At 48.2% G+C, this 22,427-nt stretch overlaps 1 protein-coding gene across 2 annotated transcripts in view; it reads right to left on the bottom strand.

Moving 5' to 3' along the window:
- The window catches only part of AGAP2 (ArfGAP with GTPase domain, ankyrin repeat and PH domain 2), a 488,971-nt gene that overhangs the window by 119,200 nt on the left and 347,344 nt on the right, over positions 1–22,427 (bottom strand). For both annotated transcript variants that reach the window (XM_069230930.1, XM_069230931.1), the window contains exon 10: positions 8,935–9,039. In XM_069230930.1, coding sequence (XP_069087031.1) covers positions 8,935–9,039 — 105 coding nt within the window. The remainder of the gene's footprint in view (positions 1–8,934; positions 9,040–22,427) is intronic.

Raw genomic sequence — 22,427 nt, 5'->3', positions numbered from 1 at the left:
ATACAGCAATTCATTTGCTGAAATATGAGGAGTGAAAAAGAGGTATCAAGAAAACCTTTGCATTTCCAAAATGGGATCAAGATAAGGTTTTGAGGAGCAGTGGTTATTTGCACATCTTTGAATTCCGAGGTGCCCATACTAGCATGTGAATTGCAGGGCATTTCTCAAATAGACATCTTTTTTACACACTCTCTTATATTTGGAAGGAAAAAATGTAGAGAAAGATAAGGGGCAATAACACTTGTTTTGCTATTCTATGTTCCCCCAAGTCTCCCGAAAAAAATGATACCTCACTTGTGTGGGTAGGCCTAGCGCCCGCGACAGGAAATGCCCCAAAACACAACGTGGACACATCCCATTTTTTCACAAAATACAGAGCTGTTTTTTTGCAAAGTGCCTACCTGTGGATTATGGCCTCTAGCTCAGCCGGCACATAGGGAAACCTACCAAATCTGTACATTTTTGAAAACTAGAGACCTAGGGGAATCCAAGATGGGGTGACTCGCGGGGCTCTGACCAGGTTCTGTTACCCAGAATCCTTTGCAAACCTCAAAAAGTGGCTAAAAAAACAAGTTTTCCTCACATTTCGGTGACAGAAAGTTCTGAAATCTGAGAGGAGCCTCAAATTTCCTTCCACCCAGCGTCCCCCCAAGCCTCCCGATAAAAATGATACCTCACTTGTGTGGGTAGGCCTAGCGCCCGCGACAGGAAATGCCCCAAAACACAACGTGGACACATCACAGAAAACAGAGCTGTTTTTTGCAAAGTGCCTACCTGTAGATTTTGGCCTCTAGCTCAGCCGGCACCTAGGGAAACCTACCAAACCTGTACATTTTTGAAAACTAGAGACCTAGGGGAATCCAAGATGGGGTGACTCGCGGGGCTCTGACCAGGTTCTGTTACCCAGAATCCTTTGCAAACCTCAAAAAGTGGCTAAAAAAACAAGTTTTCCTCACATTTCGGTGACAGAAAGTTCTGGAATCGGAGAGGAGCCTCAAATTTCCTTCCACCCAGCGTCCCCCCAAGTCTCCCGATAAAAATGATACCTCACTTGTGTGGGTAGGCCTAGCGCCCGCGACATGAAATGCCCCAAAACACAACGTGGACACATCACAGAAAACAGAGCTGTTTTTTGCAAAGTGCCTACCTGTAGATTTTGGCCTCTAGCTCAGCCGGCACCTAGGGAAACCTACCAAACCTGTACATTTTTGAAAACTAGAGACCTAGGGTAATCCAGGATGGGGTGACTCGCGGGGCTCTGACCAGGTTCTGTTACCCAGAATCCTTTGCAAACCTCAAAAAGTGGCTAAAAAAACAAGTTTTCCTCACATTTCGGTGACAGAAAGTTCTGGAATCGGAGAGGAGCCTCAAATTTCCTTCCACCCAGCGTCCCCCCAAGTCTCCCGATAAAAATGATACCTCACTTGTGTGGGTAGGCCTAGCGCCCGCGACAGGAAATGCCCCAAAACACAACGTGGACACATCACAGAAAACAGAGCTGTTTTTTGCAAAGTGCCTACCTGTAGATTTTGGCCTCTAGCTCAGCCGGCACCTAGGGAAACCTACCAAACCTGTACATTTCTGAAAACTAGAGACCTAGGGGAATCCAAGATGGGGTGACTCGCGGGGCTCGGACCAGGTTCTGTTACCCAGAATCCTTTGCAAACCTCAAAAAGTGGCTAAAAAAACAAGTTTTCCTCACATTTCGGTGACAGAAAGTTCTGGAATCTGAGAGGAGCCTCAAATTTCCTTCCACCCAGCGTCCCCCCAAGTCTCCCGATAAAAATGATACCTCACTTGTGTGGGTAGGCCTAGCGCCCGCGACAGGAAATGCCCCAAAACACAACGTGGACACATCACAGAAAACAGAGCTGTTTTTTGCAAAGTGCCTACCTGTAGATTTTGGCCTCTAGCTCAGCCGGCACCTAGGGAAACCTACCAAACCTGTGCATTTCTGAAAACTAGAGACCTAGGGGAATCCAAGGAGGGGTGACTTGCGGGGCTCGGACCAGGTTCTGTTACCCAGAATCCTTTGCAAACCTCAAAAAGTGGCTAAAAAAACAAGTTTTCCTCACATTTCGGTGACAGAAAGTTCTGGAATCTGAGAGGAGCCTCAAATTTCCTTCCACCCAGCGTCCCCCCAAGTCTCCCGATAAAAATGATACCTCACTTGTGTGGGTAGGCCTAGCGCCCGCAACAGGAAATGCCCCAAAACACAACGTGGACACATCACAGAAAACAGAGCTGTTTTTTGCAAAGTGCCTACCTGTAGATTTTGGCCTCTAGCTCAGCCGGCACCTAGGGAAACCTACCAAACCTGTGCATTTCTGAAAACTAGAGACCTAGGGGAATCCAAGGAGGGGTGACTTGCGGGGCTCGGACCAGGTTCTGTTACCCAGAATCCTTTGCAAACCTCAAAAAGTGGCTAAAAAAACAAGTTTTCCTCACATTTCGGTGACAGAAAGTTCTGGAATCTGAGAGGAGCCACAAATTTCCTTCCACCCAGCGTTCCCCCAAGCCTCCCGATAAAAATGATACCTCACTTGTGTGGTTAGGCCTGGTGCCTGCGACAGGAATAGATCACACAACGGTCAATGTTGGTCCTTACGTGAGGCAGCTGTTGACCCTGGGGTGATCCATTCCTGACACAGACACTAGGTGTAGGCACTCAAGTGGGGTAGTGTTTTTATCAGGACAGGTGAGGAGTCACTGGGTGGTAGGAATATTGTGGATCCCAGCATATTCCTGTAGTTTGTGTGACAGAAATGCGAGAAAAATTGAGTTTTTTTTCAACATTTCAGCTTTGCAGGGTATTCTGGGTAAGAAAACTTTGGGGAAGCCACACAAGTCACACCTCTGTGGACTCCCCCGAATGTCTAGTTTCCAGAAATGTTTGGGTTTAGTGTGTTTCTCTATATGGCCGCCGAATCCAGGACCAAAAACACAGGTGCCTGCCTTACAAAACCAGTTTGTTTTGCCATGGATAATTTTGATGTCTCCACAATATGATTTGGGTGGTGGAATTTGGGGCTGAACTAAATTGGGGAGCTCCCAAGAGAGCACTCTCTCTCTGCTTGCCGCCGCATTCACCTGCTCTCTGGGTTGACCTAACCCACTATTACCCAGTTGCACAAACAGCTTGCGAAGGGACAGCAGGACTGTCCTCATCACCTCCCTCATAATGTACTGGAAGAGGAGTTATCGAATGGGACTCCTCTGACTGAAAAATCACTCCCAGAGTCTGCGCCATTGTCCTATCCCTCAGATGCTGTCTCAGTATCTGATGTCTCAGTCTCTGATCCTATGTCAGAGCGGTCCTCTATAACCCGAGTGTAGGCAGCAGTCATCCATCAAGATGCCATCTCTGCTATTGGCTAAACTGTTGCTCTAAAACACTAGCCTACGTAGACAGTCACAAAATCGATGGTGTGTGAGATACGTGCAACAGTAGAGGCCACCTTACCTGCGCTTCTTCCCTCAATCAGCACGTACTTTCAACACACTCAAAAAACACCTTGTCACATACCATTCATCACAGTCTTTAGCACCTCCTGCGCCCAGTCCAACAATCATTATTGGTGCTCCCACTCCCTCCTCCTCGGATTCCCTCATTACCACCCAGCAAAAGTGCCCTTCATCTCTCCATAGACTTTGCTAATGTACTCAGCTATTTACATAAAATACAGATTTGCTCTTTGCAGTAGGCATATAAACCTTCTGCGCTTCTTTATGGCACTAAAACTGCCACTAGACAAGTCGGACCCTTTTCCCCCCAGGGAAACCACACACATATTGACAAAAGTGATATATATATGACAGCCAATCACCTGAAACTCAACTCAAGCAAAACCGAAATAATCCTCTTTGGCCCACACAAAAACACCTGGGACGCCTCATGGTGGCCCACCACGCTAGGCCCTGCACCCACCCCCGCCAACCACGCACGCAACCTCAGCATCATCCTAGACTCCTCCCTCTCGATGACCCAACAAATCAACGCTCTCACCTCCTCATGCTTCAACACACTCCGTATACTGAAAAACATTCAAATGGATCCCCACAGAGACCAGAAAAACTGTCACTCACGCACACATCAGCAGCAGGCTTGATTACGGAAACGCCCTCTACGCCGGCACCACTCTAAAACTCAAGCGCAAACTACACGCATCTAGAACTCAGCAGCACGACTCATCCTCGACCTCCGCCGACACGAACACATCTCTCCACACCTCAAATCCCTCCACTGGCTCCCCATTGACAAAAGGATCACCTTCAAGATCCTCATCCTCGCACACAAATCACTCCACAACACAGGCCCTGCCTACCTCAACGAGAGTCACCTTCCACACCCCCACACGAAACGTCCGCTCAGCTGACCTCTCTCTCGCCTCTGTCCCCCGCATCAAACACACCACCACCGGGGGCAGATCCTTCTCCTACCTTGCACCCAAAACCTGGAACGCCCTCACAACCCACCTTCGCAAGACCCCAAACCTACTTCTTTTCAGGAAGGGTCTCAAAACCTGGCTTTTCGAACAGTGAACCTCCCAGCCCCTTTCCCTCCCCCCGCCCCCCCCCCCCAAGCGCCTTGAGACCCTCACAGGTGAGTAGCACACTTTATAAATCTCTTTGGTATATATAGATCTACCTCTATATATATATATATATATCTATGTACATAGATATATCTATAGATATATCCATGTACATAGATATATCTATCTACATAGATATATAAATATAGATCTATATATAGATCTATTTTTTTTAGTTGTTGTATGGTTTCCTTGGGGGCCAAAATGGCCCCCAGGGAAACCCTACAACATCTAAAAAAAAAATTGCCCCCACAGGGGGTCACCCTGCCCACGGGCGACCCCCTGTCATTTTTTTATTTTTTTTAATTATTTAAAAAAAAAAAAAAAACAATCCCGGGGGCACCTACCTTTTTTTTTTTTATTAATTATGCCCCCGGGGGGGGGGGGCGGCCCGTTTTCCGAGGGGGCCGCCCCCCCAAAGTGAAATCCCTGGCGTCTAGTGGTGTTTCCTGGCCCCCGATCGCAGCTGTGCTGCGATCGGGGGCCAGGAAACACTTTGAGAAGGCCTCGTAAGAAAGGGGAGACTCTCCCCCTTTCTTACGAGGCCTTCTCAAACTGTTTCTGGCCCCCGATCGCAGCACAGCTGCGACCGGGGGGCCAGGAAACACTTTCAGGAAGGCCTCGTAAGAAAGGGGAGTGTCTCCCCTTTCTTACGAGGCCTTCCTGAAAGTGTTTCCTGGCCCCCGATCGCAGCTGTGCTGCGATCGGGGGCCAGGAAACACTTTCAGGAAGGCCTCGTAAGAAAGGGGAGACACTCCCCTTTCTTACGAGGCCTTCCCGAACGTGAGAAAGGCCGTTTTCCCCATCAAAGCAGGAAGCGGCCGCAAGGCTGCTTCCTGCTTTGATGGGGAAAACACCTTTGCAACGTCAGCGCGCCGCGAGGCGCGCTGACGTCACAAAGGGGCGGGTGGGGGGGCGGGGGGAGACACGGAAGCTTCCGTGTCTCCCGGGGGGGGTTTAAAAAAAAAAAAAAATCCTCAGGTGCGACGCACCCGAGGATTTATTGATACCCTTCCTGGTGTCGGCCACTGGTCGTGACCCGCACCAGGGAGGGTGTGTGGGCGCGCCTAACAGGTTAAACTACTTTGTCCTGCCTTCTACAGATGACATTAGCAGAGAGTGGGCAATGCTCTTCAACGTCTACATGGCCCCACTCTCCAACATTGCACAAATCCATCACATCAACATAGTATCCTACGCAGACGGCACCCAGCTGATCCTCTCCCTCACGAAAGACCCTACAACCGCAAAAAACAACTTCCACAATGGACTTCATGCCATCGCCAACTGGATGGAATCAAGCCGCCTCAAGTTAAACACTGACAAAACAGAGATCCTCATCTTCTGCACCGACCTCTCAGCTTGGAACGACTCCTAGTGGCCTACCTCCCTAGGCACCCACACCCACCACTCAACCACGCAACCTAGGATTCATCCTGGACTCAGTACTCAGCATGACTCAGCAGGTCAACGCAATCTCCTCTTCCTGCTACAACACCCTTCGCATGCTCCGCAAGATTTTCAAATGGATTTCCGTAGAAACCAGAAAAACAGTCACTCAGGCTCTTGTCAGCAGCTGATTAGACTACGGAACGCACTCTATGCGGGAACTACGGCCAAACTCCGAATGAAAATGCAACGAATCCAAAACGCATCCGCCCACCTCATTCTTGACGTCCCACGCCGCGACCACATCTCAGCCCACCTCAGAGACCTACACTGGCTACATGTAATGAAGAGGATCACCTTCAAACTCCTCACCCACGCACACAAAGCCCTTCACAACACATGTCCAGCCTACCTCAACGACAGACTCACCTTCCACACTCCCACCCGCCATCTCCGCTCTGCCAGCCTCGCCCTCGCCTCCGTTCCCCGCATCCGCCGCACCACTACCGAAGGAAGATCCTTCTCTAGCCGGCAAGACCTGGAACTCCCTACCGCTCCACCTACGCCTGACCCAGGACCTCCTGACATTCAGGAAATGCCTCAAAACATGGCTATTCGATCAGTAGTTCCCCCCACCCCAGCGCCTTGAGACCCTGATGGGTGAGTAGCGCGCTTTATAAATCTCTTGATTGATTGATTGATCAATATTCATCTAGTGGGATGTTTAGGTACTAAGATAATATAATGTTTGCTCTGATTTTCTGAGAATATAACACTTCTGCTACACCAATATTTAATATGTGAGAATAGAGTATATAAGCCCCTGACTTTAGGGGTGATCCACAGCTTTCCTGAATGCTGCTAAGAATGCTGTCTGTTTCTCTACTGATTTTGCTGCTCACTTGGAATTGAGAATTTGTTTTTGATTCTGCACTTTATTCTGTATGCCTTGTCATTGAGAGCTTTTATGGCACTGTTTTTTGCATTTATGATCTCTATACCACACCTTTCTGAATTTAGTAATACATTTTAAAATGTATTCCACTGATCTAGAATTCAATTATTGAGGGGGGGGGGTATCTTCATTGACTGTATTTTCACGTGCTAGCAGGTGCTTGAAACCCTGGGACACATTGTCTCATGAAATTAAGGTTAAACACCATATCCGATCCATCAACCTGTGGGTGTGCAGTTGAAGTAAAACTTTAGGTGTAGAGTTTTAGGGGTCCCCTGCACCTACAAAATGTGCACTCATATTCACCTTTCTCTATATAGACATCTCCGATGTCCTGCACATTATGGACCAACCCACTCTATTTTCTGTCATCCACAAAAAAACACTTTGGTCTTTATGTTCATCTCTAAAGCATTCCTCAATATTTTAAAATTTACTCGACCGACTACTGCATATTGAGAAACTCTGCTGCACACCACAGACCACTCCGAAACTGCCTATGGTTACTACCGTCTAAATTTCCCCTTTCCATCAGTTTTCGATCTGCTTGCATTGCCAATCAATTTCCATTTTATGATCCTGAAAAGTAACCCTTTGTGTTGCATGGTCTCAAATGTCGTTTCAAAATTCATCTCAATACCAGTAACTTTATAACTTTTTTCACATTTTTACTTGCTGTGTTTGAAAAACTCTGTAGGTTGACTTGATACAAAAATATCACACATAAATTGATTCTAATTGGCAAATGCTTACCTCATCCTTCTTAACATGCTCCTTCATAATATGTACAATTATAGATGGATAACAGTGAATTATGGGGATGTTTTTCACTAAGGAATTCTGAGTAACATCAAATAGGCAACAAGAGCAAACTCGAGCTGTCTATGATGTCAGTCAGAACCCCGAGGTGAAAAACATCCACGTAATTGATTTTTCACCCATCTATAGTTTTAAGTTATTATGGCCCCCAAATCGTCTTCCCCTGCTTTCAACTGCTACAAATAATGGAGGAGCCATACATAACATATCCTATCCTCCCTAACCAAATATGAAATATAAATACCTTACCTGCAGCAGTGCGTTCTGCTTTCAGTCAAAGCAGACAAGCAGCGCTGTGATGAGAGGCTCTCAGAGTGCCCCCTCAGCCTGGTCTGGAAGGCCTTCATGATGTAGCAACAGTGGTAACGAGTTTGGTTATCAACTGTTGCCACATCATAGCAGTGAGTTACCAGATGTAGAGTCTGCTATAAACGATTGAGACTCTATTTGAAAGTCATACATAACAAAGAGTAATCAGAATATGCTACATTACATGAATGTTATAGGCCATGTATTGATATGTACTGGAAGTCATCTCTGGTCTAGCTTACAATGTCCTTAAACATACTTGATGGTGGTACACTGTTCCTTACAATACAAAAATGAAATTGGATATTCTCAGTTCAAACCATCTGATGTATTTGCCAATGCTAAGAAGTATGCTGCAGTGTTTAGAAAGCACGCCTTTGTTTTTGTAGAGCTGGACTGTTTATCAGTAAAATGCTTTTTCTCAGTGGATGACTGGCTTCTAAAGGCTGTAGCTGTCCAAAGGTTCCACGCCTGAGCAGGTGATACATGGCAGTGGGAAGGCCAGTCCAGGTTGCAGGGCGGTTGTAGGGCATACTGAGTATCAGATGTCAAGGAAGGCTCTCCAGTAAATGGAGGGAGCTTTCCATCTTCCCGCCCTAATGAAGGAAAGGACGAGATGAGGCCAGGGCCCACGCACCCTTGGTGGAGTCCAGGTGGGTTTACTAGCTGCAGAACCCACCCTGTAAAATGTGGCCAGGTGTTCCCATATTCAGTAATTTCAGTTGGGCAGAGGATACCACTCCAGCAGACTTGTAATTGGACAATAGGTTCTAGGGTTTGGCCAATACTCAGGTTCTACCAGCAAATTGTGGCAGCTCCTTCTGGAATATATTGCTTTTTGGAATGCAAACATAACCGTGAACTTACGTTAATGCTAGGGTGGTAAAATAGAACACCGTTACTCGACAGTGTGACATACTTCTTCTTCCACTCCTTATTCAGAGAATTGCCACTCCGTTTCAGCAAGAAGCTCTGCAGACAAATGAAAAGAGGTTAATATGTAATTTTTGTTTACAGAAGCACGTGGTTGTCAGACACCTACAGAACTCACTCCTTAGGGCAAAGTCTGGGTGGCATGAACTTGGCACACAGATCATGTACGTGGACAGGAAAACTAAGGAAAAAACAAACACCTGTCCAGACAAAGTTGGCAGAAATATGCTGCAGTACTTCCAAATTGGCAGAAAAAAAAAAGAACATTTGGTAGGCAACAGTCCGCACAGGAAAGTTATAAAAGAGTGTAGTTAAGTAGTTGAGCTTTGGCTTGACTTTATGTTGCTGCTGGGTACTTTCTAGTATCTTCCCCAACGTGGCTTGGACTCGCATTGATAGATAACTAAACAAACAAAACAGTTCCTGCATCTTATTGGATTCATCTGTTCAGTGAAACATGTTAGAAATTCTGAAAGTAAAAACGAATCTTAGGGTAAAATGCCAGATATTAAAGAATGTAGTTATGCTGATGATTACACACGTCCAGAATTATGTGGAACAATACATTACCCCATGCTCCCTATTCCTCCTCACTGTCCTGATCACTTAATGTCCTATATATTGTATACATATAAACTTTAGGGCTTGTGTACACATTTTCCATTCCCAAAAAAGTGGTTGCAAATTGCGCACCAACTTTTTGCAAATGGAAAGGAATTTTGTGGTCCGAACTGTAGTGGGTCACAATTCGACCTACCTCATTGATATGCATGAGGCAGGTCGCAAATTACTGCCTTCTATGATTGGCCTGAGTGACAGGCATGGGGCACTGCTGGGATCAGCAGACAACGTTGCCTATGAATGCTTCTAAATAAAGCATTTTTTAAAAATGTAGCCTTAAAAGGAGAACGGGATACGTTTAAAAAAACGGATGAACATTTCGACAATCCTTTTTTAGTAGTATGTAGTGGTTGCATGGGCCACTGCCTATTCCTGAAAATGTTTTGTTGCATTTCTCAAAGGGAAATAGTTCTCCTGGATACCCTTTCCCGTTTGAGAAAGGCTTACCATCAATTCTGAATTAATGGTCAATTATTCATGTTTTGGAATCGGATTTTTGTTGCAAAATATTAATACATACATTAGGAAACTGTTATTTTGAAGGGACTTACTGAGCGCACCCCTTCTGAATAGTGATTCCTTAAAGCATACTTAACACATCAAAACATTTAGAAAAACTTTTCTGAATCATTAATTGGGTTTAGTACATTACAAAAGGTGTTCCGTGATCAAAAAACCTCAGGACTGGCTAATCTGAGGGTTTGCAACCGCTATAACACTTTGTACTTAAGGCCTTTTTAGGCAGTCCCTTCTCTGTGCCAACAGAGGCTTCAACTCCTCAATCATCTACATCTATTATATTTGTTTATTCTTGATACTGAACTTCTACACAGGCGTTTTTAGTATTTCATGGGCTGGGGTGTTTATCTCACTCATGGGTGAGCAAGACCCGTTTTCTAGGACAGGGCTGTGGGGTGCACTCACATTGTGGGGATGAGTTGTATCTACAGATATTAGCTGCAGCATGGTGTCTTATAGAGTTAGCTCAATGGAGGTGTGTATGTGTCATTCCATGTCACCTACTTCTAGACTGAGAACTTCAAAGCAGAAATTGGAGTGGCCAGTTAAGGCTAATCCTCTTCGAAGATGCTACTTTGTGGAAATAAACTAACATTGCAACTACTGCCATTGCACGTCTTTTCCATCAACCCTAAAAAAAAATCCATTGTTGTTCTAAGCACCACTCCTGAAAGTGGATACACTGCAACTCTTCCTTCATTAAGCCTGTGCACTTTCCCTCATATATCCTCTTTATGTTGCACCTCCCACTGCCATACAAGAAAAACTTGCTCAGGACTTGGCAGCCTGTTGATCCTGGTGTCATGGTGCTGAGCATGGGAATAAACACTCTGGCCCTCATTATAAGTCTGGCAGACCTGAGACTGCCAGACTCACGGTGGCAGGCGTACCGCCAAGGTAGTGGGAGTACGCCTGCCGTACTATGACCATAGGCCAAAGTCGAAATGCCACCACCACAGGCTGCCGCCAGCCAGCAGACTGGCGTCCTCGGTGTTTGTAATCCTCCAGGGTGGTGCTGGATGCAGCGTCACCCTGGGAATTATGAGTCCCCTTCTGCCAGCCATTTCATGGCAGTTTACACCGGCAGGGAAAGGCTGGCAGAATGGGTGACCCTTGGGGCCCCTGCACTGCCCATACACTGGGCATGGGCAGTGCGGGGGCCCCAATGTACAGCCCCATCGCCAATTCCACTGCCTGAATTACGGGCAGGGGAATGCGCGATGGGTGCTGCTGCACAGCCACATTGCCACCGGCTCCATTAGGAGTCAATGTAAAGACCCTGTTCATCGCACAGCGGGTGTACGGAAACGCTATTTACGCCCACTGGCCCAGCGGTGAACGCATAATAGGGCCGCCGGGGTCATGACCGCACTGCCCCTGTCTCTTGTGAATAGATTCAGGTCACTCAACTGGCTGAGATATCTAGCTGTGTGAATGGGGGGGGGGGCAGAATGTAAAAATCCATTGGTAAAATTCTTTTTGGATTTGAGTTTCCTAAAACCATGACATTAATGATAATCTATTGGTTGAGTGGTTATAAATTTGTATTGCACTTGGCAGCCAAAGAAGTTATAGGGTAAAATGTTCCTACAAGTATCTATAGATGTGGAAAAGGGTGGATGGACAGTGTTAATTCCGAAGCTGTAGAAGCGAGACATATTTGAGACTGCCTTCCCAGCCAGGGTGAAGATGGATTCCATGGTTTTGTATCTTATTGGTCAGTTAATTGCAGAAGCAAAAGCTTAATGGGTGGATTCTGCTGAGAAAATAGAAGGGTGGTGCAGTTAAGAAATAATATGCTGTAGTGCTTTTCAGAGAAGGAACATGTAGAGCCTATGAAGCTCAATCCCTGATTAAAGGCTTCCAAATATTATGAAGCTTGAAGAGTGATCCAGGACCTTCTGAAAATGATGGGGATGGCATCTGCATCAGCAACAGATTCATATTCATATGTCTCTGCCCCTACACACCTACAGTTTCATTCTTCAAAGGCCGAGGCACACACAGATGAGCCAACTGCTTCAATTTCCCTTCAAAAAGCTCTTCGGGATCATCATGAAGCAGGGCTTGAATGATCAGAACTTTGATCTCCCTTACAAATACAGTCAGGAATTTCATGTTACAGGAAGAGGTAGGAGCAACATCTAGTACTAAGAAAGAAACTGCAGAGTCTCTTTTTAAACAGGAAGTACATGCCTAGGGTGTTTGTTACAACACATAGTGGAGACCTAGCCTGCTTCTAACAGAAGTGTGGAGGCTGGCCATGGTCAGAAGTTGTTATTCAATTGGCATTCAGAACCAATCCTGAACTCTGGGACACATTCTAGTAAATATGCCAGAAATGGAGAAGAATGATTGGCCCTTGTTAACAGAGTGGAGGACCTGCTACAAAAGAAAATGAACATCCTGGTCTGATTTTCCCCCTGCAGGACTGGGAGGATTTTTTTCACCATCTGTTTCTTATTTGCAAGCCTTCTGGAGACCAACAATGAGTGATGGTTTTGAAGAAGAAAAATAACTACTTGTGGTTTTCTGTTAATTGAAAATTACAGCCAGGCAGTGAACTGACTTCTTAGTGAGTTATAAGTATTATCTGGCTGCAGTGAACCTGCAGGATAGATGTTTGTAGGTTCCCTTCCTCACCCCTAACAGCACTTACATTTTAAGCAAGCACCAGTGTTTTCAATTCAATTTTGGTTGTTTCTCTTTGGGATGGAATCCCCACTATACAATTTTACTAAAGTTCTAGTAGTGAGTTGCCTGCACTGCAGATGAATAAAGGTTGATCCAGGGGTTATGGTTATTCTCAAGAAAGTGGAAGAAAACGGTGTGGACATTGTACTCCATGCTACAAGAACCTGGTTTGGGTTTTAATCGAGAAATATCTCATCTCCTTCCAACCTAGACATTGATGTCCAAAGACAAGCTCATCCACATGTTGATAGGAAAAGTGTTTTTGCAGGACATGAAAGAAAAACTTCAGTAACAGCTGGAGGTTCCTGATCATATGTCCCAAGCTTCGGTCCAAGAATGGTCATATTACAGTGATCGATGGCAGGAGTGATTGTAGTAGTTCCCTGATTACATCTCATACTATTGATGCAACACCTTTAGCAATGGTGACCTCTGGCCTTTAAGGCAGTTGCTTAACAGGCACCTTCTCTTACACACAAGTATGGAAGGTGATGGGCTGATAGCTTTCCTGGACCATCTGTGCAAGGAAATAGACCTTTACCTTCCATCTGCCATCACACTGGGTGCCAGTTTCTGATGTATAGGTATATTCTGGACTCCTTCATCCTTCAGAACCATTGGGGAAGAAACAACTGGAACCGGAGGTAGCTGGCAGAATCCTTTACTATAATGTACTCCTCTCACATTCTTCAGAGGACAGTTCTGTTGTACAACTGAAAAGCAAACACAGATTCCAGTCAACAGGGAAAGACTCAGGCGGTCATTCTGACCTTGGCGGTCCATGACCGCCATGGCGGAGTGCGGCGGAAGCACCGCCAACAGGCTGGCGGTGCTTCCTTGGCGATTCTGACCGCAGCGGTAAAGCCGTGGTCGGAAAAGGGGAGCCGGCGGTTTCCCGCCAGGTTCCCGCTGGCCCAGGAAACCCGCCATGGCGGCGCTGCTTGCAGCACCGCCATGGGGATTCCAACCCCCTTACCGCCAGCCTGTTTCTGGCGGTGTCCACCGCCGGAACCAGGATGGCGGGAACGGGTGCCGTGGGGCCCCTGGGGGCCCCTGCACTGCCCATGACACTGGCATGGGCAGTGCAGGGGCCCCCTAACAGGGCCCCACAAAGATTTTCACTGTCTGCTTAGCAGACAGTGAAAATCGCGACGGGTGCCACTGCACCCGTCGCACCCCTTCAACTCCGCCGGCTCCATTCCGAGCCGGCTTCATTGTTGAAGGGGCTGTCCCGCCGGGCCGGCCGGCGGTCTTCTGGCGGTCGCCCGCCGGCCCAGCGGGAAAGCCGGAATGACCGCCGCAGTCTTTTGACCGCGGTGCGGTCTTTCGGCGGGAACCGCTTGGCGGGCGGCGACCGCCGACCGCCGCGGTCAGAATGACCGCCTCAGTCTAGCTCTCTGGGGGTCGTTGCAAGCCAGAAATGCCTCTTGGCAAAACAAAAATCTCTAATGCATGACTGTAAAGTATATGTGAGGAATTGAGAATGGGTTCAAAGAAAGACTGAGTCACAGCTTTATATCATCAGTAGACTTCGATTGGTATCTTTTGGACAGTTTATGATTTCTCAATAACTAGGAACTCCCTTCTTCAGAGGGTTTTGGGGTACTGGGCTTGCTATTTGTGATGTTGTGGCATCCCATTGGTTAACACCAATGTCCCCCACACTGACTCAGAATTTGGTGCACAATTTCTCTACAATACCCTCAGGATGGGGGCATCATCCTTCTGAGATCCAGGGCTATTTAAGGGGTTGTCAGCTTCACAGAAAGCTGAGGGGTATCTTTGAAGAATATTTGTAAGGCCGTATCTGGGCTTCATCAGTACTTTTATTCAACACGTCTTGGGTGCAGGTTCTGTTTTATTGGGAATAACTGCTGGGTGTTGCAGACAAAGGTGTCCTGCCATATTGTTTCGTGGCTTAGTGCTTCTACGATTAGAACTGAGACAAAGAAGAGGGGTGTTGGGGCAGCAACGTCCTCTGCATGGTAGCACATGCACCCCTGTCCTGAGTGCCTGACTCTACTGATGTGTGAATCTCTAATGCTGATTTTTGTTGTCAAAGGCAAACACAGATCAAGGGTATGTGTCATGACATAGGCCTATTTCAAAGACTGCTGTCTTGTTGGACCAGAAGGGGCACTCAAAGTGCTACCCTCATAGTGGTGGAAGGCTACTGCCTTTACCAAGAGCTACGCAGCACGAGTGGCAGCATACCATGTAGTGATCAGTAGGAGTGAGCAGGTCCTTTTTATCTGGGTCACTAAAGTTAGGCTTAGGGGCTCATTCACTTTTAAAGCTGTGCTGCTGTGTGCTTAACTTACCCTTGGCTTATATTTGTTTGGTGTGAAGAGCTGTGAAGCGCAGACTGGTTTATCTGTGCTGGGTGTATGATTGCTTCGGAAGGGTGCAAGTACTGAGCAGTGCATGAATGATGTATGCACATGCTGGATGTACATGTGCCTATGAGTGGTACCTGAAGGATGTAGTGTGGTGCAGTGCTTGCAGGATAAAAGCATGTGCTGGGTTTATGTGCGGCTGTGAGTGGTACAATACATGAAGGGTACAGTGCGTGCATGACAAATGTCTTTGCCGGATGTATGTGCGTCTGTGAGTGGTACAATACATAAAGGATACAGTGCTGGGCAGTGTGTTAATGTTAAATACAAGTGCCGGGTGTATGTGTGCATGTGAGCGGTACAGTACAGGAAGGATACAATAATTTGCAGTGTGTGTACGCTGTATACATGTGTGCCTGTGAATGGTACAATAGCTAGAGGACCCTGGGTTCCATTTTGGGGGACCCAGGCCTGCATAGTGAAATGATCTCCCTAGACAGGTTTGTGTATTGTTGCATGTCCTGTAAGCTGGGTGGGATACAGTGGGCAGAAGAGGACCAGGCCTCCCCTGTACAATTCAAAGGGTGCTTTTTGATTCAGTGAGAATCATAAAGGGTAGAGCTGGGGGCCGTGGGCTAACCGTTTCATGCACATATAACTGTGAATGACATCCCATTGTGAACTCTAGGCACTCCCATGGCTTATGTTTTGGAGACGCTCCTGCTGTGACAGACTGCTCTTCAAGAGGAAGAGGGCGCAGAGGAATGGTCACTTCAAAAGGACCAGAACCCCAGCATAAAACTCCAAGAACTCACACCCTAAGTCACACTTGGTGTCTGGAGATAGACTATAAGAAGAGGAGGATGAGGCCCCAAAGATTGTCATCAACCAAGCAGCCACATAGGCTGTGTGAGGAGAGGAAGCTTTTCAAGACTTCTGCCTGCCTATGACCAGGACTGGGGACCAAGGCCTGCTAGTCTCCCTGCTGGGTGAGGGGTGATGTAGGAAAGCCCCCTCTTTCTGACATGATTACCCCCGCTTTTTGTCTGATGTCAGTGTGCTTAGACTGTTTTCACTGGGATCCTCTTAAACAGGACCCCAGTGATTGTGCTCTCTCCTCCAAATATAGTCCCTCTTACACCCCACAATTGGCATACTAATGTATCCCTGTAAGACCTTATTATAGGGTACCTAGGTACCCAGGGCATTGGTACACCAGGGGTTCCCCATGAGTTGCAACTTGTAATGTGCCACCCATGGAGCCCATGCAAACTGTGTCTGCAGGTCTGCCATTTGCAGCCTATGTGAAAAAGTGCATGCACCCTTTCACTGCTGGTCACTACACCAGGTCAACTTAAGTCACCCCTATGGTAGGCCCTTCATGCCCAAAGGGCAGGGGGCAGGTCCCTGTGTGTGGGCACCCCTGAATGAGCAGAGGTGCCCCTACGAACTCCAGTTCTAATCCCCTGGACTTCGGAAATGCAGGGAATCCATTTTAGCTATTTACTGGCCACAGGTCACTACCTCTGGCCCAGCTACATAATGGTAACTCCGAACCTAGGCATGTTTGGTATCAAACATGTTGCAATCATACCCCAATACTGATGCCAGTATTGGTGGCATGCTTCCATGCATTCTGGTGGATCCTTAGAGGACCCCCAGTACTGCTCCTATGAGTCTTTCAAGGTCTGTGGGTAGCCCATGCTGCTTCAGCCCCTCAGACAGGATACTACCCTCCTGCTGCTTGACCAGCTCAAGCAGGGGAAGGCAGAACAAGGAATTTCCTGTGGGAGAGGGGATACAACCTCCTCTCCCTTGGAAATAGGTGTTACTGGGCTGGGGATGAGTAGCCTCCCCACCCCACCAGACTGCTTTGACTGATTTAGTGCCCTCCTTGCATAATCTGGCTTGCACCAGTCAAGGAACCCCCGGTCCCTGCTCTAGTGCGAAACTGCGCAAAGGAAATCGGAGTGGCTACTCCCCTGTCCATCACCAATCTGGGGGTGGTGCCCACAGCTCCTCCAGGTGGCCACTTGATTCTGTCATTTTGGAAAAAAAGATGTGTAGAGGCCCCTGGGAGCACCTGGCTAGTCAGGTTAGGTAGTTGACGTCAGTAACCTCCTCTGATAGGTGGTCACCTCAGAGAGTGACCAAGACTCATTTTGGGCTATTTAGGGACTCCCTTGCGGGTGGGTCCCCAGATTCATTGTGCAAGATTCCATCAGGACTCCTCCGCAAAGACCTCTTCTGCTCCAGCCACAGGAACCACTGCTGGACTCCACAGGAACCGAACAAGACTGCAAAGCCTGACACCACCTCTCCTTGTAACATTGTTTCCCCAGCTCCTGTCAGAAAACTGCAACATTCCCACGGATGTGCATCCTCTGGGGTCAGCAAGACTTCAGCTGCACCAAAGAATCAAAAAGGAATCTCCCTTGGTGTGAAGGAGTCACTCCCCTGCATGAGCAGGCATCTAAGGCAACGATGTCCTGCTGTTGGGACCTGCTGTCCTCTGGACTTGCGAAGATTCTCCATCATAGGTGGTGGTTCTAAGGGGCCCTCTGGGACCTCTTTGCCTTCGGTCCAACTTGGGAGACCGTGAGCCCTTGCCTCTTCCTCCAAGACAGAACCCCTGTGCACTGCGACTTTTGCAGCAACCAAGGCTTGTTGAGTACAGCTCCAAGGGATCTTCCGGCTCCAAGTAGCCCTGGCCCCCACCATTCCACCTCTGTAAGGACAGTCTCCTCTCTGCTGCTCCAGCGAGGTGGAACTCCTCTTCAGGTGTGCTGACTGGACCTCACTGCGACTTGCTGTGCCTGCTGCCAGTGGGTTGCTTGTGGGGGCTCTGACTGCTTCTACTGGCTCTCCTGTCTTCTCAGGATCAGCCTGGACTCCCCTCCAAGGCCCATGACCTTGTAAGTCCTCGTCAGCTCTGCAAATCTTAAACAGCTCCAGTTGCATTTGCTTGTGCTTGTTGTGGTCCTCACGCCCAGTGACCCGTCTGCAATCCGGCGACCGACAAGGGACAGCTCCTACGTGACTTCAGGGACTTCTCTGCAGCTCCTGGCCCCGCAGTTGGACTTCATCCATCACCACTGACGCCGATCTTTACCAACAGAAGGGTGGGCATTGCGTCCTGCCCCACCTGAACACTCCTGGGTGGACTGGACTCTGTCCACTTCTTTTGCAGGTCTTCTTCATCCAGAATCCACTGTTGGTTTCCTCCAGCCTGGTCCCGGCTTTTGCAATATTCCATTTACAAGTCCCCTTGTAAGCCTATGGAACGACCAGGTGTAGGAGGCTGGACTGGCTTGTAGTGAGTACCAAGGGGTACTTGCACCTTGCACCAGGCCCAGTTATCCCTTATTAGTGTATAGGGTGTCTAGCAGCTTAGGCTGATAGATAATGGTAGCTTAGCAGAGCAGCTTAGGCTGAACTAGGAGACGTGTGAAGCTACTACAGTACCACTTAGTGTCATATGCACAATATCATAAGAAAACACAATACACAGTTATACTAAAAATAAAGGTACTTTATTTTTATGACAATATGCCAAAGTATCTTAGAGTGTACCCTCAGTGAGAGGATAGGAAATATACACAAGATATATATACACAATAGCAAAAATATGCAGTATAGTCTTAGAAAACAGTGCAAACAATGTATAGTTACAATAGGATGCAATGGGGAAACATAGGGATAGGGGCAACACAAACCATATACTCCAAAAGTGGAATGCGAACCACGAATGGACCCCAAACCTATGTGACCTTGTAGAGGGTCGCTGGGACTATTAGAAAATAGTGAGAGTTAGAAAAATAACCCTCCCCAAGACCCTGAAAAGTGAGTGCAAAGTGCACTAAAGTTCCCCTAAGGACAAAGTAGTCGTGTTAGAGGAATAATGCAGGAAAGACACAAACCAGCAATGCAACAACTGTGGATTTCCAATCTAGGGTACCTGTGGAACAAGGGGACCAAGTCCAAAAGTCACAAGCAAGTCGGAGATGGGCAGATGCCCAGGAAATGCCAGCTGCGGGTGCAAAGAAGCTTCGACTGGACAGAAGAAGCTGAGGTTTCTGCAGGAACGAAAAGGGCTAGAGACTTCCCCTTTGGTGGACGGATCCCTCTCGCCTTGGAGAGTCGTGCAGAAGTGTTTTCCCGCCGGAAGGACGCCAACAAGCCTTGCTGCACGCAAATCGTGCGTTTGGCGTTTTTGGACGCTGCTGGGGCCCAGGAGGGACCAGGAGGTCGCAAATTGGACCTGCAGAGAGAGGGGACGTCGAGCAAGACAAAGAGCCCTCACTGAAGCAGGTAGCACCCGGAGAAGTGCCAGAAACAGGCACTACGAGGATGCGTGAAACGGTGCTCGCCGAAGTTGCACAAAGGAGTCCCACGTCGCCGGAGACCAACTTAGAAAGTCGTGCAATGCAGGTTAGAGTGCCGTGGACCCAGGCTTGGCTGTGCACGAAGGATTTCCGCCGGAAGTGCACAGGGGCCGGAGTAGCTGCAAAGTCGCGGTTCCCAGCAATGCAGCCCAGCGAGTTGAGGCAAGGACTTACCTCCACCAAACTTGGGCTGAAGAGTCACTGGACTGTGGGGGTCACTTGGACAGCGTCGCTGGATTCGAGGGACCTCGCTCGTCGTGCTGAGAGGAGACCCAAGGGACCGGTAATGCAGCTTTTTGGTGCCTGCGGTTGCAGGGGGAAGATTCCGTCGACCCACGAGGGATTTCTTCGGAGCTTCTGGTGCAGAGAGGAGGCAGGCTACCCCCACAGCCTGCACAAGCAGGAAAACAGTCGAGAAGGCGGCAGGATCAGCGTTACAGAGTTGCAGTAGTCGTCTTTGCTACTATGTTGCAGGTTTGCAGGCTTCCAGCGCGGTCAGCGGTCGATTCCTTATCAGAAGGTGAAGAGGGAGATGCAGAGGAACTCGGCTGAGCTCATGCATTCGTTATCTACAGTTTCCCCAGAGACAGAGACCCTAAATAGCCAGAAAAGAGGGTTTGGCTACCTAGGAGAGAGGAAAGGCTACTAACACCTGAAGGAGCCTATCAGCAGGAGTCTCTGACGTCACCTGGTGGCACTGGCCACTCAGAGCAGTCCAGTGTGCCAGCAGCACCTCTGTTTCCAAGATGGCAGAGGTCTGGAGCACACTGGAGGAGCTCTGGACACCTCCCAGGGAGGTGCAGGTCAGGGGAGTGGTCACTCCCCTTTCCTTTGTCCAGTTTCGCGCCAGAGCAGGGGCTAAGGGGTCCCTGAACCGGTGTAGACTGGCTTATGCAGAATTGGGCACATCTGTGCCCAACAAAGCATTTCCAGAGGCTGGGGGAGGCTACTCCTCCCCTGCCTCCACACCATTTTCCAAAGGGAGAGGGTGTCACACCCTCTCTCAGAGGAAGTTCTTTGTTCTGCCATCCTGGGCCAGGCCTGGCTGGACCCCAGGAGGGCAGCTGCCTGTCTGAGGGGTTGGCAGCAGCAGCAGCTGCAGTGAAACCCCAGGAAGGGCAGTCTGGCAGTACCAGGGTCTGTGCTACAGACCACTGGGATCATGGAATTGTACCAACTATGCCAGGATGGTATAGAGGGGGCAATTCCATGATCATAGACATGTTACATGGCCATATTCGGAGTTACCATGGTGAAGCTACATATAGGTAGTGACCTATATGTAGTGCACGCGTGTAATGGTGTCCCCGCACTCACAAAGTTCAGGGAATTGGCTCTGAACAATGTGGGGGCACCTTGGCTAGTGCCAGGGTGCCCTCACACTAAGTAACTTTGCACCCAACCTTTACCAGGTAAAGGTTAGACATATAGGTGACTTATAAGTTACTTAAGTGCAGTGTAAAATGGCTGTAAAATAACGTGGACGTTATTTCACTCAGGCTGCAGTGGCAGGCCTGTGTAAGAATTGTCAGAGCTCCCTATGGGTGGCAAAAGAAATGCTGCAGCCCATAGGGATCTCCTGGAACCCCAATACCCTGGGTACCTCAGTACCATATACTAGGGAATTATAAGGGTGTTCCAGTAAGCCAATGTAAATTGGTAAAAATGGTCACTAGCCTGTCAGTGACAATTTGGAAAGAAATGAGAGAGCATAACCACTGAGGTTCTGATTAGCAGAGCCTCAGTGAGACAGTTAGTCACTACACAGGTAACACATTCAGGCACACTTATGAGCACTGGGGCCCTGGGTTACCAGGGTCCCAGTGACACATACAACTAAAACAACATATATACAGTGAAAAATGGGGGTAACATGCCAGGCAAGATGGTACTTTCCTACACCAGGTAACTTACCTCTTCTCTCATGGACGCTGGGGAGCTTCTAGATACTTACCTCTTGTGGTTCGACTGTCTCCCGGCCCTTGCCTAACTACTCCATATCCTCTGGTGGGGGGAACCATTTTCACATTCCACTTTTTTAGTATTTAGTTTGTCCCCTGATAGGGCCCTTTCTATTTTTTTGCTATTTCCCAATACTTACCTTTGTATATTTTGTGTGTACTCATCTCCTAAAAAAGGGGGTTTACCTCGAGTAATCTAGTTTGGTGTCCCTGTAATAAAGTACCTTTATTATTGCAACACTGTGGTTCATTTCATGTGTGATAAGTTACTGTGTGACTACTGTGGTATTGCAATCTCCTAGATAAGTCGTGGCTGCTCACCACAGCTACCACTACAGATCCTTAGCTACCTAGACACTGTAACACTATTTAATAAGGGTTACCTGGAACCAGTATAAGCTGTAACACCATAGGTGTCCACCACACACTGGGCCAGCCCCCTACAGGTGATTACCCCAGGAATCCAATACTACCTGCCATGGAGCCTTGAGCACCAGCGCCTGCCCGCATGTCCAGACCAGTGTGCCCTGTGAGGAAGAGGATAGCATTTGAGGGACGAAGTTCTGTGGGGCGCTCTATTGAGTGGACTCCCTATGCGAAGTGTGAGGAGATGGCTTCTGCACCGATCGGGTTGTTGTCCTTGTACAGGACGAAGTGGGTGACTTCCATATGTCAGGAGAAGGCCGCTGATGGGGCTGGAGTCAATGCATTGTAGCGACACGGCGACTCCATATGCCAGGAGAGGCCGCCGGGAAAAGGCTGCCACGCAGAAAGAGGCCGTAGCCTGTGCAGAAGTAAAGAAGCAACCCCATGAGCCAGGAGGAGCTGCAGGAGAACTACTGCAGTGTGTAAAGGGGCCTTAGACCAGTGCAGTACTGAAGTGGCAACTTTGTATCCTAGGAACGGCCACC

This window comes from Pleurodeles waltl, chromosome 4_2 (genome assembly GCF_031143425.1).
Source record: "Pleurodeles waltl isolate 20211129_DDA chromosome 4_2, aPleWal1.hap1.20221129, whole genome shotgun sequence".
Lineage (NCBI taxonomy): Eukaryota > Metazoa > Chordata > Amphibia > Caudata > Salamandridae > Pleurodeles > Pleurodeles waltl.
The sequence above is the reverse complement of the archived record's forward strand: the minus strand, read 5'-3'. Positions and strand labels throughout refer to the sequence as shown.